At 38.3% G+C, this 27,470-nt stretch overlaps 1 protein-coding gene, 1 long non-coding RNA gene and 1 other non-coding gene across 3 annotated transcripts in view; 2 read left to right on the forward strand and 1 right to left on the reverse strand.

Moving 5' to 3' along the window:
* The first annotated feature begins 9,867 nt into the window (after positions 1 to 9,867).
* Positions 9,868 to 10,984, forward strand: LOC104663580. Its single transcript, XR_748149.2, has 3 exons — positions 9,868 to 10,291; positions 10,548 to 10,590; positions 10,786 to 10,984. It is a non-coding gene; the product is annotated as an uncharacterized LOC104663580 (long non-coding RNA).
* On the forward strand, positions 10,344 to 10,474 carry LOC115896255. The gene has a single exon (XR_004056157.1). It is a non-coding gene; the product is annotated as a small nucleolar RNA SNORA24 (small nucleolar RNA).
* A 1,784-nt stretch (positions 10,985 to 12,768) lies between the features above and the next one.
* The window catches only part of PRSS12 (serine protease 12), a 70,117-nt gene continuing 55,415 nt past the window's right edge, over positions 12,769 to 27,470 (reverse strand). Inside the window, exons 10-13 of the mRNA XM_010364854.2 lie at positions 27,082 to 27,160; positions 26,243 to 26,365; positions 14,027 to 14,307; positions 12,769 to 13,460 (exon numbers count right to left, since the gene is read on the reverse strand). Coding sequence (XP_010363156.2) covers positions 13,153 to 13,460; positions 14,027 to 14,307; positions 26,243 to 26,365; positions 27,082 to 27,160 — 791 coding nt within the window. The 3' untranslated portion in view covers positions 12,769 to 13,152. The remainder of the gene's footprint in view (positions 13,461 to 14,026; positions 14,308 to 26,242; positions 26,366 to 27,081; positions 27,161 to 27,470) is intronic.

The raw sequence follows: 27,470 nt of genomic DNA on the forward strand, positions 1-27,470 counted from the left end.
ACACATGGGCATTTCCAATTTTTCAGGCTAAACCACAAAAGATTCACCATGTTGCTTGCCAAACTTTTCAATAAATTTATATTATAAATGTTTCACAACATCAAACACTTACTCTGAAATCCCAGCTCCAAAATTCTTGGATCACCATCACCTCAAAATTCATGGATCTAAATTAAACCACATTTTCAATGTTCCTCACTGTTCCCAAGTATTAGCGTCTCTTCTTGTCTAACATAAATGCCACGGCAAATCAATATAACCAGTCCCTTGCATGCATTCCTTTTCCCTTCTCTGACTTTGCTCACTCTCTTGGCAAACTACAACTTGGTTAACTCCAACTCCCTGTCAGCTCCATACCAGCACCTATGCAGTTGAGCATGATGAAGAGAAAATACGCAATCATGCTAGAGATTTGACTTTGAATTCATTACAAGAACTCAAGCAAGCTCCTAATGTGACCGGGGAAACCTACTACTTTTCCAAGTCTATTGATGCCATCTCCTAATTATATTTTTTCCCCTCTCCTCGAATCTCCAATACTGTCTCCCCGATCCTCACTCTCAGTTAATGGCCTGGTTTTCTATTACCCCAGAAAAAAAAAAAAAAAAAATTAGTAGATGAGAGCATTCAAAGTTCACACCACCACTCATCCACAAGCACCTGTACCCATGTACTCCTATTTCTGCAGATGAACTGCCTAAACTATTATCTTAGGGCAACCCCTACTTTTATGCACTAGATCCCATCTCATTTCCCAAGGAGTTCATCAAATCTCTTCTGCGTCATCAGTTTTTCAATTTCTACTGGATCTTTCCCATCAGAATACTAACATATTTTAAGTTCTCCTATGCTTGAAAAATGACCCACTCTTGATCCCACATCCCTTTCCAGATATTGCTGCATTTGTCTTCCTCTGTACTGTGTAACTCCTCAAAAGAGTTGTTCCGAATCCATGATTTCCAATACTTCTCCTGTTCTCTCTGAAATTACTCTTAACAAGGTCCCAAGTGACCCTCATATTGCTAAATCCAATGGTCATTTCTCAACTTCCATCCTACTTGTGTCATAAACAATTGACCACTTTCTTTCTTTTTTTTTTTTTTTTTTTTTTTTTTTTTTTTTTTTGAGGGTGAGTCTCGCTCTGTCGCCCAGACTGGAGTGCAGTGGCCGGATCTCAGCTCACTGCAAGCTCCGCCTCCCGGATTTACGCCATTCTCCTGCCTCAGCCTCCCGAGTAGCTGGGACTACAGGCGCCTGCCACCGCGCCCGGCTAGTTTTTTTGTATTTTTTTAGTAGAGACGGGGTTTCACCATGTTAGCCAAGATGGTCTTGATCTCCTGACCTCGTGATCCGCCCGTCTTGGCCTCCCAAAGTGCTGGGATTACAGGCTTGAGCCACCACGCCCGGCCACCACTTTCTTTTAAAAAACTTTTTTGACTTTTAAGGTACCATACTCTGCTGGCTTTCTCCCTAAATGACTTCTCAACATCCTTTGCAGGTTCCTACTGTTTTTCCTGGTAGATTAATACTGACAGGATCCAGGGCTCAGTTTCTTATCCTATTTTCTTTTTTTCTTTCTTTTTTTTTTTTTTTTTAATTTAAGAGTTGGGGTCTCGGTTTCTTGCTCAGGCTGGAGTGCAGTGACATGGGCATAGCTCATTGTAGCCCCGAATTCTTGGGCTCAAGTGATCCTCCTGCCTCAGCCTCCTGAGTAGCTGGGACTACAGGTGCGTGCCACCACACCTGGCTATTTTTTTAATTTTTTGTAGAGATGGAGTTTCACCATTTGCCCAAGCTGGCCTCAAATTTCTAGGCTCAAAAGAGCCTTCTGTCTCAATCTCCTAAGTGCTGGCATTAGAGATGTGAGCCACTGCACCTGGCCCCTTACCCTATTTTTTATCCATCCTTCCTCCCTCGGTACGATCATCTGATCTCATGGCTTTACATACCATCTATAGTTTGACAATTCACATATTTATTTCTTCAGCCCAAACCTCTCCCCAGACCTCCATACTCATATATTGAACTCTCTACTCAACAATTCCACTTGGATGCCTAAAAAGCATCTCAAACATAACATACAAAACTGTACTCCTAAATAATTCTCCCCAAAAACCTGCTCTTTCTGCAGTCCCCATCTCAGTAAATAATTAAAAACCTTAGTCATTTCTCTCGTAGCCTATAATCCCTTTATCTTATATACTATACTATGTCCAATCTTTCAGCAAATACTGTCAGATCTACTGTAAAAGTATTTCCAGAATTGAATCATTTATTTTTTTTCATTGCTACCATTAACCCAACACTATTCTCTCATTTTATTATTCCACTATCCTAACTGCTTTCCCTGCTCCAACCCTATCCCCATCGCTACCCTAGAGCTTTTCTAAACAGAGCTTTGAGAGAGAACATGTAAATCCTAAGTTAGATCATGCCATTCTACTCACAACTCTCCAACGCTATCCAACTTATTCCAAAAACCTAAAAACTATATAATGACCTATAAGGCCATAGATAGCCTATCATGACCTTTCTAACTTCACTTCCTACTTGCTTTCCTCATTCTAGCCAAACTCGTCCAAATATTCTTCGAACATGCCAAGTTGAGTTATCTATTCTTACATAACAAATTATCCCAAAATGTAGTAGCTTACAACATAATTTATTATCTCACACACTTTCTGTAGGTCAAGAATCCAAGTGTGGCTTAGCTGGATCCTCTGCTACAGTGTCCCTCCCAGGCTGCCATCAACAGCTGGGGGTATAGTCATCTCAGGGCTCAACTGGGTAGGGATCCACTTCCAAGCTCATTCACATGGTTGTTGACAGAATTCAATTCCTCATGGACTACTGGTCTGATAGCCTCAGTTCCTTGTGAGATGTTGGCCAGAGGCAACTTTCTGTTCCTTGCCACATGGGCCTCTCCAACATAGCAGCTTGCTAGATCAAAGCAAGCAATACAAAAAGGCACAAGAGGAAGTGGTAGCAAAACATAAGTCAGGTTTTTATACCTGGTCTCACATTTCACCACTCTGCCATTTAAGAGATCACATAAAGGAAGGAATAACGTGAGGTGGAGTTACTGGGAACTTTGCCTAGTGTATCAAGTATGGTCCCACTGAGAAAGCATTTGTTGCTTCAAATATTCCTCTTCCACATGTCTGCATGTTTTGCTCCCTGATGTTCTTCAACTTATTGACCTAATGTCACCTTCTGAATGACATTTCTCCTGAACACCTTTTTAAAATTACAATTCCTACCTTCCAAACACTTCTCATCTTCTGTGCTCTGTTTTTCTCCACAGCATTTATTGACTTTAACATACCATATAATTTACATATTGTGATTGGTTTCTACTTCAGTTTAGCTAAGCTAGCCCTACATTTCCCTTCCCTTTCCTGAATAATTCCAGCTTTGAAAAGGCCACAGGAGACATTTTGTATAAGACTTGGTAAATGAAAGTAAAGCAGCATACACTTTTGACACTTGGAAGGTCAGTATAGGGCATGAGGCAATGTTGCAGATCATGCAAGATATCACTTATCTGCTAACTCGTCTCATAAGTGTGGGGCAGTAGTCAGATCTATAGCTTCTTCAGTCATCCCAGATCTTCTGTTTCAACTTCAACAACCTCTTAAATCTGTGACAAAGGGCATCAGCTTCTCTTGCAGATCACGCCCATCATCAAAGCTAAACTCTTGAAACCAGGAAGAGATTAGTCCTGATTCTAGTTCATTCTCATGGATTACAACTCATTCTTGCAGATGCCAATTTTCCTTGGTCCCTCCACTCCACAATTGTATAAGGTCAGATTCTACATATATGATTTTAATCATATGTATTTCCTAGTAGTTGATTCTGATAGAACTCTAATGCTCTTATTTGTATCTACTTTCTGCTAAAATGTAAGCTCCATGAAATTTTTTTTAAATTCCATTTTGTTTAGTATTTCTAGCCACAGCACCTATGACAGGACCTGGAATATAGTAGAAACTCATTATTTATTGATGAGAATTTTTTTTAATGTACAGTACAAAGAATAAGTATTAAGGACAGCAAAAATGAGACAAGACCAATATTTTCTAATGTTCTAAAAGAAAGATTACTATAAAAAATAATAAGAACTGAGATGTATCTTAAAGGATGGGTAGGAAGAATTGAAAATATATTCTATTCTATGAAATAGCATGAACAAAAATAGGAATGAGCATGCTAAGTGTAACATACATTGTATGTTGGCCTGGGATGAGGAATTTTACCTGATAATCGGTAGGAAAGCCATACACTTTCTGTAACAAATGCTTAACATGTATAAAATATTTCAGGAAATGTAATCTTTCATTATATACTCAGTTGATTGGAAGAGAGAATTAGAACTGTAAGGAGACAGCTCAGATATGCTATCTTACATTAGCAGTGTGATATGGTTTGGATTTGGATTTGTGTCCCTGCTCAATGTCGAACTGTAATCCCCAGTGTTGGAGGAGAGGCCTGGTGGGAGGTGACTGGATCATTGATTCCTCCTTGGGGTTCTTGTGATAGTGAGTTTTCACAATATCTGGTTATTTAAAAGTGTGTAGCACCTCCCTCTGCTCTCTCTTCCTCCTTTTCTTCCCACATAGGATGTGCCTGCTTCCCGTTCCACCATGACTGAATATTTCCTGAGGCCTCTCCAGCCATGCTTCCTGTACAGACTATGGAACCAGGAGCCAATTAAACTTCTTTTCTTTACAAATTATCCAGTCTCAGGTAGTTCTTTATAGCAATGTGAGATCAGACTAATGCACAGTGTAACAATAGAGAAAAGGTAGCTATAAAAATAATGTAAACAGTTGTAACTTGGCCACAGTAGAAATCATTAGTGCTATAATAATATATTGAAATATTTCTGATTATCTTCCTTCTAAGCACACAGTAGGATTCCATTTCCCCAGGCTTTTGGAGTTAGGTGTGGCCATGGAACTTGCTTTAGTCCATAAAATAAGAGTCAATGTAACGTATGTCACATCAGAATGGAATCCTTTAAGAACATAGTAACAATTTCCCTTCTCCCTTTATGTTGCCTAGAACCATTACAAATGGTGAAGGCCTCATTAGCCTGGTCTCTAAAATGAACATGAGCATGACAAGAAACAAACCTCTGTTGTTTTAAGCCACAGAGATTTTGTAGCTTTTATAACTGCAACACAACTTCATCCATCCTGACTGTAACACTTTTAAATTATGTCAACAAAATTCTATACTCCCCTCAAGATGGGGCTTAATTTCCCTCCCCTTGAATGTGAGCTGGCATTAATAACTAACTTCTAACAAGTGATGGTGTGTAACTTTCTAGACTAGGCCATAATAAAAAGCACTGGGGCTTCCTCTCTTGAGTCACTCACTCTGAGGAAAGCCAGCTGCCATGAGAATCATGAGGACAGTCAAGCAGCCCTATGGAGAGATTCACATGCTGAGGAATTGAGACTTCCTGCCAACAACGAGCATTACCTTGTTGGGTCTGTGAATGAGTCACCTTGAAAGAGAATCCTGCAGCACCAGCCCCAGTGAAGCCTTCAGATGGCTGCAACCCCAGTCAACATCCTGACTGCAACCTCACAGGAGACACTGAGCCAGTTAAGCTGCTCTTAGATTCCTGACCCATAAAAACTATGAGATAGTAAGTGCTTATTTTTTTAAGCTACTATGCTTTAGGCTAATTTGATACACAGCAATCAATAACTAATACATTGGTTGATACAAAAATATATCAAATACTGAAAATAGAGGATGGGGAAAAATTAAAACTAATTCCTTTGCTTTGAACTTTGAATAATTTGGAAAACATTGTAATGGCACTAACTGTAAGTTACTCAATTATATTCTCAAGTCTTGAGGCAAAGGCCATGTCTACTCAATAAACATTTGCTGGAGTCTAGTAAATGTTTAACAACTGAACAAGATGTTCAGAACTGACAAGAATATTGTAATATAGATAGGACGGAACGTCCATCTCCTCTCTTTTGGCCACTATGCCTTTTTTAACACTAGATTATACTGCAGTACACTATACTTTTATTACTGCAGCAAAACCAATTTTTATAGCAGAAGTATCAAGCTGCTAGTATACACTGGAAGTTTAGATTTCCTAAGTGTTTTAAGATGAAAATAAGTCCACGGGTTATTACCTCACTGTATTTTCTCCTATTCATCTCCGCATTCATATGATAGATGTGCCATTCTATGTTAAATTTGTTTTTCTGATGACTACCAGTTTCAACACTAAACCACAAAAGGAAAACAGATATAGTGCATGGAAAAGCATTGTTGAAGAATAAATATTCTATAATGAACTGTTCAGTCCATGTATCAAAAGCAGAACTGAAATATTACCTAGCCATCATTTGATCAGTTCTAACAGGTTCACCTTGCACTCTATCTTTAAAATCCTCAGGCTGGGCGCAGTGGCTGGCACCTGCAATCCCCAGCACTTTGGCAGGCCAAGGAAAGTGGATCACTTGAGCCCAGGAGCACAGAAGATCAGCCTGGGCAATATAGTGAGACCTTGTCTTTCAAAAAAAAAAAAACCTTAAAAAAAATCAGCCAAGTGTGGTGGCACACATCTGGCAGGAGACTCGCTTTAGCCTAGGAGGTTGCACTGAGCCAACCAAGATCATGCCACTGCACTCCAGGCTAGGCAACAGAGCAAAAATGTTTCTAAAAAAAAAAATACATACATAAAATAAAATCCTTAAGGCAACCATCATTTACCAACCCATTTTTAATTCTTCTATTTGTTACCACATTGTCTCTTCTGAATATTCCTTTGAATACAGGTAAATTCATTGGGTTTGATCTCAAGTCAAACTTAGAAATACTGTCATCTCAGCCACAGATTTCACACTAAAGTAGATAGAAACCACTACTAAATCACTACTTTGTGTTAAAATGAAAGTATAATAGACTGTAAGGTTATAATTGCTTTTTTAAGTCAAACTTTTACATTTACAGAAAATTTGCAAAAATGGAATCCTCACACACCCCTCATCCAATTTCCCCTATTGTTAATATCTTACAATACCATGGTATATCTGTTACAATTAAGACATCAATATTGGCACTATTACCTAAATTCCACACTTCATTCAGATTCACTAGTTTTCCATTAATGTCCTTTTTCTGCTGGAGATACCAGCCAGGATACCACATTACATTTAGTCATTATGTATCATTTTCTCTGGTATAATAGTTTCTCAGACTTTTCTTGTTTTTGAGTACTGATTAGGTAATTTGTAAAATGTACATCAGTTTGGTTTTGTGTGACTTTTTTCTCATGGTTAGTCTAAGGTATGGACTTTGAGGAAGAAAAACATGAAGGTGAAGTGTCCTCATCACATGGTAACAGAGTACACATTATCAACATGCCGTATCATTGATGTTAAATACTGATCACCTGGACTCCGTAATGCGTGCCACTTTTCACCAAAGTTCTGCTTTCTCCCCTTTCCTTACTCTACCCTTTGAAAGCAAGTTACTAAGCACAGCCCACAATAAAGTTGGTGTTTGGATCAGAAAGGGGAATTAAACTCCATCTCCTGGAGAGAAATGGTTTTTTAAAGTAAACATAAAACCTTTTCGATTTCAGAAACATATTGAGTACTTCAAAGCATTCAGTAATGCAATTGACTGTTCATATAATGAAAGTCGTTCTGCTAGGCACTTTCAATAAGAATTGGACATAGTCCTTCACCACAGTTTATAATAAAGGCAACACAAGAAAAATGTGAGTTAAGTACTATAGTATGTTAAAAAAAAGGGGGGGGGAACAAATTCAATTGAAGCAATGAAAATTTTCATAGAACAAGTGATATTTGAGGAAAGCACTCTAAGCTGAGTAGAATTTTGACAGATAAAAATAGATGAGAATGCAGTCAAGATGGAGAAAAGATCATAAAATATGGGGGTAGAAAAGAACAGATTTTCTAAAGTCCAGTTTCAGACAAAACACAAAGTTCTACTCAAAGGCCAGGACACACAGGTGCACACAAGCATGCATGCACACATACTGTCATTCATGTTCATTGGTGTTCTAACACCTTAAGCCAATGGAAACATTAATTTCAAATCTTCAGACTTTTTACGTTAGCATAAATGAATGGTATTTTGGGCCAAACTGTGCTTCCCAAAATTCATATGTAGAAGCCCTCAGACTTTTCTTGTTTTTGAGTACTGATCAGGTAATTTGTAAAATGTACATCAGTACCTCTGAATATGACAGTATTTGGAGATAGGGTCTCTAAAGAGGTAAATAAGGTTAAACGACTTTATTAGGTTGGGCCCTAATCCAGTTCAGCCAGTGTCCTTTTAAGAAGAGGCAATTGAGACAGACAGGTTCAAAAAGAAAACGGTATGAAGATACCGGGAAAAGACTGCCATACACAAGCCAAGGAGAGAGGCCTCAGAAAAAACAATCTAATGACACCTTGATCTCAGACTTCCAACCGACAGAACTGTGACAAGTTTCTGTTGTTTAAGCCACCTGGTCTGCGGTATTTTGTTATGAGAGTCCTAGCAAAGTAATATAGATAATTATTTAGATTTAAATAAAATGTAACTGGGCGGAACTCCCTCCTGTGATTCAGTATGCAAGCCTTGTTATTGAATAGTTCTTTTCGGTTCATTAGTGGAACTGAGTGAAACAAGGAGACAAAGTAAGATAGGGTGAAATATGGTGAGCCTTAGAAGCAGCCCTATTATCTCAAATAAAAATGTATCTCCTATAAGCTTGTCCATTCCAAACCGAATGGCAGTTATTGCTCTAATTAAATCTTTCCCCCAAAAAGCATGTAATGACTTCATGTTTTTGTAGATCTCCACTGTACTTTATTCACCCGTCTTGATACCTTTTTCCTTAACAGCAATTGCTACAATGTGCTGCTCCAAATGGTCCAGCACTAAGTAAAAACTTCACCTGGTTTGTTTCATACAGGAGGATAAACGAAAACAAAAGAAATTCAGTGTTCTTTTAAAAGCACGTGTCTAACAAAACTATTCCTAAAGGCTGGAAATTCCACTTTACAGTGGCGGTAGCCCTATTTCATTGCATCCTCCAGGCAATGTACAGCGGGTGAGGTAAGACTGAGGCGTTCTGCTTTCCGGAATTAAGAGTCCAAGGGAGGCCAGATGTGGGCAACAAACTGTGGGTCAGGGTCAGACTGCAACATGGGCAACATGCACACGCTCATGAAACCGGGTGTCTCCTAGGCTCATCGGGTCTAACCTTCTTTTATTTATTTATTTTTTTTGAGATGGAAACTCGATCTGTCGCCCAAGCTGGAATGCAGTGGCGCGATCTGAGCTCACCATAACCTCCGCCTCCCGGGCTCAAGCGATTCTCCCACCTCAACCTCCCGAGTAGCCGGGACTACAGGCGTTCACCACCACACCCGGCTAATTTTTGTGTTTTTAGTAGAAACGGGGTTTCGCCATGTTGGCCTGGCTGGTCTCCAACTCCTGACCTCAAGTGATCCGCCCGCCTCGGCCTCCCAAAGTTCTGGAATCACAGACGTGAGCCACCGCGTTCGGCCCCTTTTTCTAACATTGTCTAAAATAAGTATCCTAAACAGGAAACACCAAAAGATCCCCTCGCTTCCGTGACCTACACGGGTAAGCGTCATGATTTTTCGCTATCGCGAGAACCTTTTGGCTCTCGTATGTGCGCATGCGTCTGGATCCGGAGCCAGGTGACCCGCTCAGACGTGGAGGACGGGCGGGGAGAGGGATCACAGGAAGAGGTGGCCGACGGAACAGGTGGAGCCGCGGCGGGGCTGGGCGGGGCGGAGAGTGAAACAACATAGGTTCCGCCCCTCGCGGCGCTTCCCCCGGAATAGCGTCATCAGTTCTATAAGAGAGCGTGTGCCGAAGGCCTCGGCCTTTCATATTCGGGAAGCGTCGGGATTAGGTGAAAGTACTTAGTTGTCTTTCGTACGTTAAAATGATAATTGGGCCGAAACTTACCGCCTTACCTAAAAGGCAGCGCAGTCAGGATATTGGTAGGTCGGGGGGCAGCTTTGGAAACCCTTAAGTTTACAGGCATGCGCGGACTTGAGTGCTCATTAGGTCGCGGGGCGGCCACGTGCAGCCCTGGACCCTGAACCCCGGCGTGCGTGAGCCGTGGACCCTCGGGGAAAGGTTCCGTGCACCCGGGGACTCGGTGAAGCTTGTTTCGCTGTTGGTGTCATGTGGCCTTCTTGAGTCTACTCTGTCGCTCTTGTGCCATAGCACCCTGAGAACCGTCAGTTTGAGCCAGATGGTGAGTAATAACCTGTAGCAGTTTGCTTGCTGGTTAATTCTGGATTGTGAATCTCCATGTATCTTTGGGACCTGTCAGCTGTGGCAGTCTCCCTTCCTAGCCATGGAAGAGCATATTCTTGTTTATTGGCAAAGCTGTCACCATTTAATTGGTATCAGATTCTGACTTGCACAAGTAACATTATTCACTGTTAAAAACCTGGAAGGTGCCGGATTATTGGGCAAACTTTTCTAAACCGTTGTTCAAATGTTTCTAGGAAGCTGAGCTGAACACATGACGATGGATGATGGAAACAGAAGGTACATTTCTTTTTTCATAGTCCTGAGTTAATCTGAAACGCCTTAGCGCCAGGACGTTGGAAAGCTAAAGCTGGCCCGTTTTGCTGGCTTTTGTAGTTTAAGAGTTACCAACCAGCTGAATTAGCTGATAAGATCTCAGAACAGTGAGGTAAGTACACAGCTCGGAGTTTTATAATGTTTTTTTTTCTCTTGCAGACTATCAAGAAATCCAAAGTGGTAATGGGCGAAGTCTTCAGCATCCGGCAATGGATTTATCTTAGTTGGGGAAACGGGTATTCCGAATAATGTTCTGGAAGTTATCAGGCCACCTATTTTCAATATAGGACTGAATTTTTTAAAGTAATACTTAAGGTGGTCCCTGATAATTAAATAAAATGCTTAAGTCATGTGGCTACTCATTGTTCTTTGACTGAGTGATTAATAGACGGAAAGGTAGTTAATAGTGAGCAGAATACCTCCTGTTTAATGTTACACGTTCATGTGGAAGTAGTGTGAATGAGTACAGTTATTGCAGCCTTTGTGAAAAATGTAAAATATAAAAATTACCAGGTTACCCCCAAGGGAGAGAGCAGTCTTTTTAAACCATACAAAAATTTAAGGCAGCTATACAAGGTGAAAAATTATGTACTTTATTTACAGATATGCACAGTACACGTGTATCTTTCAAGTAACAAGACGGTTATAGTAAAAGCATGTTATATGAACCATGTATTCTTCAGGATTGAGCAAATTGCAAGCTGTTTGCTGCCTTTTAGGTTTGCCAGTCCCTGATCTACTTGAAACATTGATGTTGCTTGCTCCAGCACTGTAGTTTAATTATAAGGGCAGCCCGTGAGAACGTTTCAATAGACATTTTTCTCACCTATATTGCACGTTTTTCTGAAGCCCTTGTGCAAGTGTGTGTGCCATATGTAGCTCTATACAAAGCTGCTTAAAAAGTTTGTCAAAATCATGAGTTTTTACAAAAGTTTTTAATGCTCTTCTGCATTATATGCAGCATTTCAAATCTGCAAAATAGTAAAACTATAAAGCACCTTTAGATTTGCACCAGTTATTACAGAAATGGGGATTTGTGAAAAGGATGTAATTTGATGTAGAAGGGTAAAGTCCTTTAATGACTGGCATTCAAGAGGATTACTTAAAACCATCCGAAAGTTCATGCTAACCTTGTACCTATATTTATGCTACTTGGGACCTGGGGAAGGATCTCTGACATTGAAGTATCTTGAATGTGCCTTTTAAATTTGAGCATTACTGCTAAGAATGTTCTGTAAAGGTGCATAGTTAAGCAGCTATCCCTTAACTCAGAGAAATAGCCATAGAGAAACCAGTCCTTTAGGTGGGAGAACCATGGGGTAAAAATCCAGCATTGGGACTCCTTTTTATGGAGTTTGGAATCAGTGTTTCACCAACTGGACTCACTTTGAGGCAAGCCTGTTTTCCCCTATTTGAAAACAAGGGCTGCTACTGTAAGATCCTACTGGCCTTTTGCAACTTGTCAGTGATGTTCAAAGCTGCCGAATGCGGTCCCTGGCATATGTTATAACTGCTGTATGCATTAAAACAATTGAAAAGTTACTAGAACTTTTCAATGTATAGGCCAGGAAAGCATTTTGACTACTGTATTTTAAGATTGAATTGTATCAGGTTGGTCTTGGGGAAACCTGCAGGTATAAGTCAGTTACAGGGAAGTGTCAGTAGGTGGCACTCTTACATCATGGTCGGGGAACGTGGACTATGATGCTAACTAAGGAAGAGTTAACATTTAATTCTAAGTTAAATCTGAAGTGCTTGTTAAAAGCAAATATAGCAGATACGTTAATGTGTTGGATAAACTAGGTTGTATGTCCAACTGGCATTTTACCAGAAATCCTTTCAAATCTTGTAGTTTATACGCTGTAGGTAGAAAGTATTTTTATCTTATGGTTTCTGAAGCGCTTGGTACTCAACAAGGATACTTGTTTCCAAATATCAGATCACTTTGAGAATCTGTTGTGACAGGCAAATGTCCTTGAGGCTTACTACTCCTATTCAGGCCTAAAAGTTAGTAGTGGAATTCCTTAACCATTGATTTCCTCACTTGGCAAAGGCTACAGAGAAGATGATTTCCTGTCAAGTATTTTGAAAAGATCTAAGCATAAATATGCCACTCTTATAAGTGTAGTAAAGGGTAACGCATTTATGTCAAATGTGGGTATTTAATATGAATTCAGACACCACTGATTAAATTATAAGGGGTTCTCAATTCAGTTGTAAAAATTATCTTTTGTGAAATCAACATAGAATGATTCTGAGAAACAGGGATAGATTAGGCTTAGAATAAGTCACTCCAGTGAAATGAGGATAGACAACAAAGTTCATTTAAGGATTGTCACTTCCACTACATTGAGGTCTCTGAAAATGTTCACAAATTCTCAAAAGCAACAGGGGGTGCACAATTTTTTACCACAACACAGCAAAAACGTGGATCTCCCCATTTGTTGTCATCTCTGCTGAGTGCTAATAGTGGGGGTTCAAAGTTTTCCATCTGTTTAAATACTGCTTTGAAGTTTCCATGAAGAATTACAGTTTGGTGACACTTTTTATCCAAGGTACAAAGGCTGAGACTTTGGTATAAACACCAGGAGAATCCTTGACTCCACAGCCATACCCCCAGGAGGTCACCCCATACACCGCCCAGCTCTCTCCGGGCCGTTCACACATGAGTGGTCCTCCGCTGTCTCCCTGGCAGCTGTCCACGCGTTTGTGTTCATGGAGGTTTCCAGCACAGAGCATTCTCCCTGTAAACCGACCCTTATAACGTTCTTCACAAAACCTCTTAGGAAGTAAGGGAATGGCTGCTTGTTGTAGTGTTCTTGAATAGGCTCGTCCTACTCAGACCAAACATCTGATTAGTGGCATTCCGGATAACCATCGCAACATTTAACAGTTACCGAGCATGTAATAGTCATGAAAATAAAATCCCTGTTGTGGCATTAGTGTAGTTTAAAATGAGCAATGACTGGTATTTTTAATGTTGACACAATCTTAACCTTTACGAATTTACTTCTCAGTACTGAATTGTCTGAGGAATAATGAATAACATCTATGGATCTGTAGAGTAAGGTGACCTAAAGAAAGCACATTTGTGCAGGCATTCATATTTGAATTCTGTATATCAAAAAGCATAGAATGCATTCATGCTGGTTTCACATTGGCACATCAATTCATGTCTACTTCACTGAATTAAACTGAGTTCTCAGTTTATGCTAGTTCTCATTAGAACCAACAATACCTCCAGAATATAAGTCTCGATTACATGCATGCATTTCACACTAAGCAAAATTTCTCCAAATAAGTGAACCCATTTAAGATCTTACTGCCCATTGCACACCCAAATATGTGGATACCAGACACAGACAGGTCCCTGCTTTTTTTTTTTTTTATTGTGCCTTACCTGTGTCACCCCATCCTGTTATGTAACAGTTGGATGCTGTTTTCTGTGGCCTCTCTCTCCAGAATGGTAAACAGGCTGGCAAAACGTGGCTGCTGAATCTGGCACACTGCTCTTCTGGTCCTTGTAATCTAACCAGGGCTATGTCATAATCACTGCTGTCGGGTCGATACTCCCGATGAATCACAATCTGTTGAACTCCAATTTCTTCCTCAAACTCCTCTGGTACCAGAGTATGGTAATCGCCAACCCTAACAGCATAGTTCCTAGTGCTGTTGCCATACCTGAGAGGCAGAGAGTACTAATGAGAGATTTGCTTCAGATACTGAAAATTACTGATTGTCAAGAAGGAAGACTAATGAAGATACAAGCCTTTCTTCCAAATCATCAGCCCCTTTGGTAAATTCAACCTTTCTTTCCATTTATCTGACCCACCATTCCTGATCCTCTACTGTGAACCCATTGTCATAACCTCTTGTCTTCATTTCACTGTGTAATCTGTTCTCCAAAAAGGAGCAAATGTGGAGGATGAGTGGAAAATAAAGACTAATCATTAACCTGTCATTTCCCGAATGAAAAGGGATCAAAACTGGAATAGGTCAAAATTATTGTCCTGTGTTTGCCATTTTTGTTGCTCTGTTATTTCCAAGATTGTTAGTTTGTCATGAAGTTCTGTGAGGGCAGAAACCAACTTTGTGTCCATCAAAGTACTTGGTACAGTCCACTTCACTCCTGCAAGGTGGACGTAAACTCCTTCACTTTCCTCTAAAGTGAATGCAAACCCAAACTATACTTTCAGATCAACATATATTCATTCTATCCTTTCCCCTCTTTTAAATCTTTATTCAGATGTCACCTCAATGAAGACTACTTTGACACCCTCATATTTAAAATTGCAACCCATCTTTCTTTGTCCTCCCATCATTGAACACTCGCAATGTCATTCATCTGCTCTACTTTTCCTCTTTTTTAAGCATCACTTTCTAACAAAACTATCTAGTTTACTATTTATTGCATTTATTCTCCTCCCTGCTTGAGTCAAAGCTATTCCAGGTCAGAGGTATCTTTGTTGTGTTCACTGATTACAACACCTAGAATAGTGTTGTGCCATTAGGAATGCAGAAAATGGTTGATTTAAATTAGTGAATGTGTATTGTTAATGTATACTTTTTTCCATATTCCATTAAAATAGAAACAATATTTACCAGATGGATAGTTCTCAGCCCATTTTTCAGCCATCATACTCTAATTCTGATACTGAACCCACCTAAAGCAGGGTTTCTCAACCTCAGAACCTATTAACATTTTGGACCACGTAATTCTCTGTTATGAGGGCTGTCCTGTGCATTATAGTGTGTTTAAAAACATCCCTGGCCCCTATTCACTAGATGCCACTGGTACATGGTACACATACCCTCCATCCCCAGTTGTGATTACCAGAAATGTCTCCAGACATAGTCACATGTTCCCTGTTAAGCAAACTGCCCCCAGTTGAGAACCTCTGACCTAGAATGTATGACACAACCCATCTCCTAGTTACTTCCTCTTTTTCACGGAAGACTAGAGCACCATGCTCATTGCATCCCACTACTTATAACATTCTTTTAAGACTTAATTTCCAATAACTTTTCCTTTGTAGTTCCTTGACTTAGTCATCTGCAATGAGTGTATTCTCCACCTCATCTCAGCCATCCACTTACAATGTAAGACCTAGACCTTGTATTCACCAGATAACCACACACCTCTGAAATCTTGATTTCACGCATACCATATTTCTGCCTTCCGTTTTTACAGCGCTAAAATCCTTCAAACCCATTGGACTTCTATCCTTTGGCCCCACTATTTTTTCATTTCAATCTTTTATGACTTCCTTTATTATCTGGCTTGGATTCCACCATCTGCCCATTACAACAATCACTCTTGTAAAACTACCCTGCTTGTCTTTTACCTGCCAAAACTCCAGCCCTTGTTTCATGAACTCTACCTATTTTGTGCTGGCATCTAACTGTTAAAGGGGGAAAGCATGCATATAACAACTGTCACCTTAATTTTTTTTTTTTTTAACCAAAACTTGGGTCTTTTATTGTTTACAAGACCTGTACTTGAATGTGAACTTAGAAGAGTTGGTATTCAGAAGCTTGGCATTTTCTAGTGTCTATTTAAAATAAAACTTCCCACTTCTTTAAAATTACTAGAGGTTATGAGATGCCTCAATATTCTAATATCCTTAAGTAGGGCTCTGACCATCTTATATATATAATTAACTGTCAGTGCTCAAAAACTAAACAGTGCGATAAAGATGATTTGGCTTATACAGCCACCTACTATTGATCTTTAATATTAATAGTTTGTGATTTATTGAGACTCAAATCATCACTATCTTTAAAGTTCAAAGGCTTTTTAATATATTGTGCCTAAAGTATATGCTCTTATAGCTTCCTTGAAAATTTAAGTAAAATTTAGGATTATTTCACATACTGAAACTGTAAAAAGTAATAGGTATGGAGAGTAATCAAGTACTTATTCTCACTTCTACTTTCTGTGTGCTAATACCGCTAGTATATTCAGTAAATTTTATTAACAGTACATTCACGTATTTAAAGTAAAACCCCAAGTGATTTAACACTTTTACCATAAGAATTATTGTAAATACACCCTTGAAAGTACTGCTGAAATGTTGCATTTATCTTTTTAATGGAATTTAAGAAATTATCTAGAGCTGTAGTGTCCGATATGGTAGCCACTAGCTAACTGTGGTTATTGCAGCACTTGAAATATGGTTAGTCTGAATTAAGATGTGCTGAAAGTACAAAATACACAGAATTTTGAATACTTAGTATGAAAAAAATACTAAAATATTGTCCCTATAGATAATAAGAATATTAAATATCTCAATTTTTCTATTAGTTACGTTTTGCAATGATAATATTTGAGATATACTAGGTTAAATATATTACTTAAAATAATTTGACCTGTTTGAGTTTTTATCTTTTTTATCTTTTTTTTTTTCTTTGAGACAGGAATTCACTGTTTTAAGTCTTATTGCAACAATATTTTCCATTCTGTAAGAAACAGCTGTGACGCTTGGCTAAAATAATCTTTCCAGCTAAACTGGCTGTTTAAATCTATTCTGCAATATCTATAAAAATTGAGTCTTCAACCAGTAAGCAAAGAAACAGGACATTACTACCACAGGCAATTTATTTTTAAAATAATATCAGTGTTAAAAGCCCTGGGCAATCTTGCATTAATATGTCATTTCATGCCAAGACTATTGCAATAGTCGCCTGAATGGCCTTGCTGCTTCAACTTTTAACTTTTTCAACCCATTCCCTCATGCTGCCACCAGAGTGATGTTTCTGCCTGATAATATAACTCCTTCTGAGTACCCTTCAGGGGATCCCCAATCTATGTGAAATTCAAATTCCTTAAATGATACACAAATCCATCTAAGAACTGGTCCTTGGTCCCCTCTCTGACACCAGTCTGGCCCCCGTGCTTCTGTCATTTAAACCGTTTGAAGAGTTGTCTTACAAACCTGTCATTATCCAAACTATGTGCAATGTTGTTTCCCTCATCCCCTCTATCCTAATATGGCAAAAACTAGTTTTGTCTTGATCAAGTCAGAGATCTCCTAGGAGGCTCCTCCTAATCCTCTGTTCTCCTGAAAGCTAGCCAATCCTTTTGAACACTCTCAATGCATATGTAACAGTTTCTAGGACTTAATTAAAGGCTCCTCAAGGGCAAGGACCATGTCATGATCACTACTGTATCCTTAGCACCCAGCAAAGTGCTTGGCACAGAGAGAGCGCTTAGTAAATGTATATTGAATGAGTTATTTTGAAAGACATTCATGTCCACATACATACACTCTCATCCCTAACTTACTGAAATTAAAAAGAGATCTTACCAATTACCATATTATAACAAAACTATCAAAAAAAGTTTCTATTTCATATAAAAATCCCCATGAAAATCCAATGTTCTTGTTAATGCTGGCTGTTCATCAGAATCACTTATACCACTTTAAAAAATATAAACGCCCAAGCCATACAATCTCTGAGAATATAAATTAATACAGCTGGTGTGGGATCATAGGTGGTTCAGATACACAGTCAGACTTGGGAACCACTGAACCAAAGACTCAAAAGTGTGGGCATAACTCCTGCCCATACATGCCCAGAATTTCACTGGATGAAGTAAGCATCCTAAGAGATTACTAATAGATACCAAAATGCAAAAAGCATACATGTTCCATACATACACTGTGTTCTTGGATCAAGTAGATTTTGGCAGGTAAACACCAGAATTTGTATGCTCACCAATCAGCAGTTAATATTAAACTGAGAATAAAAATATTTACCTAACAAAAAAGGCAAACAGCACCATTCTTGTCAAAATGAAGTTCTTTGTTAGTTCATATGTATATATGGAATACACACACGTTTTTTATTTTCTTTTTTGAGACAAGGGTTCACTTTGTTGCCCAGGCTGGAGTGCAGTGGTGCGATCACGGCTCACTGCGAGCCTTGATCTCCTAGGCTCAAGCCATCCTCCTGTCTCAGCCACTCAAGCAGCCGGGACCACAAGTGCATGCCACCATGTTCAACTAATTTTCAAAAATTATTTTTTGTAGAGATAGGGTCTCACTATGTTACCTAGGTTGGCCTCAAACTCCTGGGCTCAAGCGATCTGCCTGCCTTGGCCTCCTGAAGTGCTGAGATTATAGGTACTGCACCCCGCTAGTACCTATACTTTTAAAGTTGTCCTAATTTAGGGAAATGTTCCAGCTAAACCTAAGCATGGAGTCACACTCCTTTAACTCCAATTGTTCTTAGAATATACTTTGTGCTTAGAATTTGAAGAGCATCTGACACAAGATTGGAATAGTTTTCCAACCAAATTTTTGTCTTCTAGTGTCACCTCTCCTAGTAGGTATGATTATATGCTTTAGGGATGACACTTTAGCTGAAGTGCTCAATATGTGTGTGGACTTCAGAAGTATTTATTATGGTTCTAGGCTTCTCAAGACAACATATAAAGCAATCCACTTTTGCAATGTATTTTAAGGTTTTTCTAGTTGAACTTTTGTTATTTTGATAGACTTTATTTTATCCAAATATGCTCCTAAAACAAACATTTCAGGTTTTGGCTGACACATCATTCAGTTGTTTGCTTTGCTGAAATGCCTTCAACTCCCCCTCAAATAAAAATTGGATGAAATTCCCAGACAAGCTTGAGCAAGAGAGGATCTGAGACACAGCAGTTTATTAAAATCCAATGTCCAAGTTTCTCTGAGACTGAGGCTAAAGTAAACAACAACAACAACAAATTACTAGAATTAAAAGTAGAATTAATTCAGGTTGTAGAGTCATATTCTTTGTGTTTGTTCTCTACATGGATTCGTCTCTACAGGAAAACAATATTTTACATCAGGCCATGCACATCTGCTACTACTAAAATCTGTTTTTCCTCTCTCTGGATGAAACTCAAAAAGGAGTTGACTAAAGTTGTTTGTGTAAATGGTTCCAATTGCTTACAGAGAAGGAAACCTCAGTAGAATCTTGCATTAGCCCTTGCACATACACAAATACTATGTGTACTACAGAAATAGTTTTAGCATGATTGGTGATATGTGTATTACCAAAGACTGTGTTCCTAAGAGCTCTGCTCTACCACATACTATGTCATGATGAAACAACATTAGGCACCTGACACACCATGTTCTTAAAAAGTAAGTCCCATTACCTCTGTGGCTATCTCTCTAATTAGAAATATCTAGTCATTTCTAACAATTTCCAGCTATTATTGCATTTGTAGGCAAAAAGTCAATGAGATAAAGTCAGGTAAAGTTATATTCTTGAACAAATCCACTTTGGAGTAAAATTACAGAAATAAGAAAGCCCTTGTTTCAGGTACATTTATTCCTGCAAAATCATGTTTGTTATCAGAATAAGCAATTAAAATAAATTAATATTCAGGAATTTTTGCCTCAGTTATATTGCTGCACCACAATAGACACACAAGGTCATTTCATGGTACTTGTTACAATCTAGAATAGAAAGCAAAAATTAGCAATTTATATTATATAAGATTCACAAGCCAGCTACAAAAGAACTTAATTTATTGAAGTTTCCACTTAAAATTGCCAACGGGATACTGCGTTCCATGTGTATTGCATTAACATTAAGGAAACTGTGAAAAATGAGATAGAAAGCCTTTAAATAGTGATTTACCAACTACTTCAGGTGTGCTTGTTACACTGGCATGGAAATGTGTGAAAGCCGTGAGGGAATAAGAATTGAGTTACGAAAACTTTGCCAGCCTTCAAATAAAGTACCCTTAAAGAGACTACTCCATATGAAATGAGTGTAACTGAGGCTGCTGGCATTATGGCATTAATGTGGTAGAGTGGGATTATGGCATTTTGATCTCATCCTCATCAGGCCATCATTCCTAGATTCTTCTGATACAAAGATTATATAAAAGAGTGACTATGCTATGAAGGCAAGCAAATAAACATAAAAAGTTCTCATTCTGTGTAATAACACAAGTGGTAATAACAATCTATGCCTTATTGTCCACACTAGCCTATATCACTGCAAGAATTAGGTACCAAGGAAGCGCTGATGAACAAGAAATCTTTAGGTGTACAGAAGACCAGTAGTTGATAAAGCAGTGGAAATATCAAAAGAGGGTGAGGGGAAGCTAATTTCAAAATATGAAATCCAGTTTCCCTACCTATAGGCCTTATATTAAACTAAGGTATCTTTCACCTGGCATCTAAAAGGATAGGAACCTCAGAGCCCTACTACATTGCTTCTATATTACAGTCTTTATTTTGCAAATTTCAGTGTTTCTGATGATGAAAGGAGGATTTGTTTTAAGCAAAATCCCTAAATATTGGAAAACAAAATTTGGAGCTTGTTCTAATCACTAGTAACTAGCTGTGTGCCTTTTAATGAACTTACTTCAATAAAGATGTGAGCTGTAGCCTCCTTAGGCGCTTCAAACAGGAAGTCTATGAAATCCGGCAAAGGTTAAAGACCAAGTCAGAAGGATATATAACACATTTGCAAAGCAGTTTTTTCCCTACTCACATTAAAAGAATCTTGTATTATAGCCAAAGCATATCAAAATGCTGCATATCATAATCTGCTCCTCTGCTCTTTAATCAACTATTTTTATCTTAAACTGTGCAAATAATGAGAAGAAATTCCAAATGACATATGGAAGGAATTATCTGTTCATCTAGGTTTAAAAATATCACCATCCTCTAAACAATCCAACATTCTTAAATATAGTCACTATCTGGCAACTGAGCCACCACTTTCATCATGTAACAATCATTTAGAGTATCTACTATGTGCCAAGTCATACAGTAGACACTTGGTGTATAAACACAAATGAGACAATTATTGACTTTAAGCAATAATCTAGACAGAGCAGGCCAAAGGAGAAATAATGACACATAAACAAATAAATCCAACAACAACAACAACCACAAAAAAGAGCCCGTCCAGGGAACCCAAAAGTTAAAGTTTGTAACCTCAAGTGCAACTTTTGAGCAATCTTCCTACTTTAATACTTTAAGCCTTGAACTCCTATGACTGTAACTTTTGGCTGAAATTTGAAAGACAAGAAATCTTGAATAACAGGAAGATAATAGATTATTTTGCTTAAATTCAAAGCCCCAAAATAGGCTTCTTCAAGTTCTTTGCAGTTTTATACCTTATTCTTCTCCATTAGTAAGTGAAATAAAATCATCCTTAGTTCCCTACTTTCACTAATACAGTCTTCAATTCTTGCCTTTAAACTCCAACATAAAAATAGCCAATGTTTGTTTTGAATTTTACAGTTTATAAAATACTTTCAAATACTTTGCAGATCATTTGTTTCTCACTGTAGAACATTACTATCTTCATTTTACAGATGTAAAATGAAGTAACCTGAGACTCCAAGAGGTTAAATAATTTCCGCAAAGTTAAACAATTAACAATTGGAAGAGCTAGAATTGTAACCCTGGTCTTGTTGGCCAGATCCAAGTCTCCTTCTGTTGCATTGTACCAGGCTCTACGGATTTCTAACAGCCTCTCTACCTTCACTCCCTCCTTTCCTTTTTGCCTATTTCTATTATTACAATAATCTTACAACTAGTCTCCCTCCCGTATAAAAGTATAAAATTAGGTCCCTTCCTCACAGTCCCTCCAGTTCCTGCTTAAATCATTTGGTAACACAGACCAATTTGCCGGAAAAAGGCATATAAGTACAAACATACACAAAGATTTTTTAACATAACGTCAAGCCCATTCACAGATGCCTCCCTAGATTAATAACTTTGCCTTACCCCCTCAGATATATGACATAAATCTCCAAATGACTCATCTCCTAAAACTCTTCCTTGATCATCTTTCAAGGCTCAAAACTTTAGTGGTTTCCCACTGCCTAGTAAATGAAAGAGAAATCCATAACCCTGACATCCCAGGCTATTCTTGTCTCTCTCTTCTAAGTTCACTAACAAACCCCAGATCCTGTATTCTAGGTGATAATTGTTATCCTTCAAACATAGCTTTTGCTTTCTCACCACAGTACTCTAAACATTACATCTTATCTACCACCAGCCTCTACCTACACATGAACCCAACCTCTCTCTGCTTAAATAGACTCCATAATAGAACTCACTTTTCCTCCCACACATAGCCCATTCCATCTTTGAACTGTCCTAGTGTCAAAGAAATACAAAATAAACAACAGAAAACTCTTTTTTGTGTCAAAACAAAAATTATCTTATCTCCCTTTAACATTTGTGGTATCTGAAGCAAAAGGCAACAAACCTAATCCAGTCCCACACAATCTTTCCTTTCTGCTTGCCCTTCTTAGAGCACCATGTCCTTTTCTCATCATGTGGCATGCAGAACTGAGCACAGTTTTCTCTGTTTTATGGAGACAGTGCTTTTCTCCCTGACAGTCACTTGAGCACAGAAAGACAGAATAGCAAGGTTCTTAACTGCTTTGTCTGGACACCGTTCGTCAGTGCTACCCAAGACTGAATTAATTTCATGGGCAACCACATTGTATTGCTGAGTCTTATTAAAGTTGCAGGACACTAAAACCAGTGAGTTTTTCACTTGTGCTGTATTTCAGCCAAATTTCCTGGAACTAAAGGCAGCATTTTATTTCATCCTTATTCCATATTGCTTGTTAGAATCAGCCTATCAAGATATTTTGCCAGGTGAGGAGAGGAAACTTAGAGGACCAGTCAATAAGTGCAGCAAACCACGATGACACGCGTATACCTATGTAACGAACTTGCACGTTCTGCACATGTATTCTGGCTTTTTTTTTTTTTTTTTTTAGAAGACATTTTAAAAAATTGGTCTTCCCGTATATGAAAAAAAAGAGATATTTTGCCATCATGATCCTACCTTCTAACACATTACTTGTCCCTCCCCTTCTTCTGGCACCCAAAAATGTAATCAATTTACCATCATTTTTTTTTTTTATCAGTTTAGCAATGAATATGTTGAACACGACAAAGATAATTGTCTGGTAATTCCACTTATTCTTCCCCATCATCATTCTTCAACTATCTCTCCTCTAAGCAAGTGGGTCTTAACCTAAGCAACTCCTGGGTCTCATCTCCAAAGATTCAGCAGATTTAGAGCAGGGGCTCAGGAACCTGGAATATTAACAAGCTAAATGGATCTAACATTGTAAAAATATCTCACTTTAAAAAAGGTGCCTTAACTTTTTCTGGTTGTATCAGCAAAGTCAACATCTCCTTCCTCTGAGTTCCTATAACTACATAGTAAACTCTGTAACAGGAAGGATTCTATCTGACTTGTTCACCACTGTATCTCTAGTACATAGCATGTACCTAAGAATAGTAAGTGCTCAGTAATTATTTGTTAAGTGAATGAATTAATATGATTTTTATTGTTTATGCCACTCAGGTAACACAGGAATGTGTTAAACCCACTAGTAAACAGGTGGACTCTGAAGCTCAATTATATACCCAAATGGCCACTGTTATGTAAAATACAGGTTTGGTGAGGCTGGGAAGGCAAGGCGGGCAGATCACTTAAGGTCAGGAGTACAAGACCAGCCTGGCCAATGTGGTGAAACCCCGTCTCTATTAAAAATACAAAAATTAGCCGGACATGATGACACACATCTGTAATCCTAGCTACTTAAGAGGCTGAGGCAGAAGAATCACTTAAGCCTGGGGGGGTGAAGGCTGCAGTAAGCCAAGATTGTGCCATTGTACTCCCGCTGGGGCAACAAAGTGAGACTCTGTCTCAAAACAAATAATAATAATAATAATAATAATAAATAAATAAAATACATATTCTCTGTAGCACCTTGAATGTGGAAGATTACTGCACAAATATTTACTGAAGTACAAAAATGGAAGAAAATAGAGATCCTAGGAACAAGGATATATGAGAATTTGGCATATGGCAGACAGCATAATCAGTGGGTAAAGACTAGAATATTTAATAAAAAATGCTAGGAAAACTATCCATAAAGAAAAGTATAAGATTAGGTCCTTTCTTCATACCATATACTATAAACAAAAATAAACTGGAAAAATTAAAATTCTAAATATTAAAAGTAAAACTATAAAGGTTTTTAGGAAAAAAATAAGAGAATAAGGGCAAAGCAAAGATTTTTTTAAATAAGAAATACAAAGCTTTTGTAAAACTTTTAAGAAAATTATGACATTTTTAAATATATTAAGATAGTTTTGTAAGAAAAAGACCATAAACAAGTAAAAGGACATGGTCCAGACTAGGAAAAAGTACTTGTAACACTTAACAACAAAGACTTAGCACACAAAACATATCCAAAAATTTAAAAAATCAATTACAAATAGACAAATAGCCCAATACAAAAACAGGTGAAGTATATGAACAAAGAATTCATGAAAGAGGAAGACACTGGTCAGGGAAATACAATTAAAAAGAAACCCTAAAACTTTGTGATTGGCAAAAAATTTAAAATTTTGATAATCAAGTTTAGCTGGAGTTGTGCAGAAAAAGGAACTTACACATTGCTGGGTTATAAACTGACACAACTTCTTCAAAGGATAAATTGGTAGGGCTTGACAAATTGATGGGAATACATATTCTAGGACCCAGAAAAATGTCCCTATGTGCACACACCCAGTGAGACTGGTACCTGGTTGTTTGTTGCAACATTGTTTTCTATCAATGAAAGAATGGAAAGCAGCTAACTACACAGCAACAGGGGAATAAATAAACTGGTTCAATCTTTCAATAGCAATTAAAATTCATACAGCAGTTAAAGTGAATGAACAAATCTGCCTGGATGGATTACAAGTACATAATGAAGCAAAGGTATGTACCATATGATATCACATAAGAAAAAATAGAAAAATTTCTGCTTGCAAAAATGTTTCCACAATATGGTGCACATTTTTTTAAAACTTCATTGTGACAATGTTCAAAACACAAAATTAAAATAATATAATGAAACTGTACTCAACACATTGCTTTAATAATTATCAATATTTTGACAAGCATTGGTATACATATTTAAATACCAAAATTAATGCTAAGGACAGGGCCATTAACCAAGGCCCACAAAACAGCACTTAACAAAGAGAAAGGAGAGCCGGTTCTACTGCAGTATCTGCCACCATGAGCTCTGTGACTCTGGTAACTCTGCGTGACCTCTCCTCTGAACTGGGAAGACTTCAGAAAGGACTGATAAAATGTTTGGGACAAGATGAAATAATCAGGACTAAACTATAAGAAACCAAGAATGAAACAGATGCAACCTTTCTCAAAGGTACAAGACACCAAGACTCAAAGGATCAAAAACACTACAACTGCATTCCCTACTCCTTATCATTTATGACTAAATAATCTGAGGTCTCTTCTACCTCTACAAAGATATAATTTCAGCCTCAGATACGTTCTTGGGGGGAGCACTGACATTGCTGCCTCCTCTCCAAAAACCCCTCTTCATCTATTCTCCCTAAATCTGGAATTTGCTGTAACACCAGGGTAGCAAGTGGCTTTCTAAGCGCTCTCTTTGCTCTTTGTGTCACTCCCTCATTCTACAGGGCTGCTGGCACAAGCAGAGAAGGCTCATAGCCTGGCTCTGACACCTTGAGTGCTGTAGAGCATGAGGGGATTGGAATAACTGATGAATAGAAGCTACACTGGGTTGTTTGGGAAGGTGGACACATACCTCTTGAAACAATGTGCTGCTGTAAGGACCCAGCAGCTACTCAGGAGCGTAGCCCCGCAGAGGAGCCTGCCATCTCCATGGGACGACTTCAGCCGCAGGGAAACCTGCCAAGGCCAACCACCCCTAAGAAGAAAATGAGCTACACATCAACGTCAGTAAAAGGCAAAAAAGCAAAGGAAAGCACTGGTTAAAGCAATGGCTTTAATAACTTTAATGCCTTGCAGGCAGGGGAAAAGGAAAGCAAAAGGGACTCCAGGATACAATCCCTTTCTACTTTGAGAAGGAGACCCCACAGCTCTGAGCAGGCCCGGCATCAGCAACTCTGGAGATTTGCTTATAGGCATTTGTATAGATCCCACCTATCTGACACTCTTAGAAACAAGTTGTCTTCCTTATAGTTCATGATTTAAAGTGTAATTTCTCTCCTCTACCTCACCTATGCAGTCTGAAGAAGTATTTGATAAAGTTTTCCATTAGTAAATTCTATAAACAAAAAACTTAGATTAAACTGAGTCAAGTCTGAAACAAATACATTCTAAATTAAATGACTCTTTGTAGTTATACACACTTCCAGGTCCCCTGTTAAATTATTTTGTTTGTGCCATGTAACTTTTCAGCAACACATCTAATCTCTTAAATCAAGCTGGTGATATAAGAACATGGTCTATACAAAGTAAACATAGGTCAAAGGACAGTGAAATTATCAGTGAAATCTGAATTTAGTTTAGAAAATAAAATGAGTACAAGTCTCTTATATAACAGAACATCCCCAGTTTGTAACACTCTATGTATATAAATAATTCTGTAATATAAAAAGTATTTTTTGAAGGAACTTTTACCTTAAAGAATTTTTCCCACCAATGATCCGCTTCTGCCGACGGTGCAGTAATCTCAAGCCACAAACAGATGAGAGGGACTCTGAAGCAGAAATAGGTCATTAATTAAGCTATCACATTGCTGATGGAGGGGTAAGATGATAAGTGACATACTCCACTGATGCTTCCTCCTCTATGTCAAAATGCCTTTTCTCTGCAAATTAAAATTTTTCTTGTAACAAAAATAGTTTTCTCATTTGATTAAATGGCAATAATTTGCAAGTAGACAAGAAACATTATGAGGTTTCCCATTCTTCACCTCTGAGGGGTTCATGGGCTGCTGACTGGTTTGACTCTGTCCAGTACTTCATCCTGGTAGGTACCTATATCTCCTGCTGCTGCTATTTTGTGTA

The sequence above is a fragment of the Rhinopithecus roxellana genome, chromosome 2, assembly GCF_007565055.1.
Source record: "Rhinopithecus roxellana isolate Shanxi Qingling chromosome 2, ASM756505v1, whole genome shotgun sequence".
In the NCBI taxonomy this organism is placed as follows: Eukaryota; Metazoa; Chordata; class Mammalia; order Primates; family Cercopithecidae; genus Rhinopithecus; species Rhinopithecus roxellana.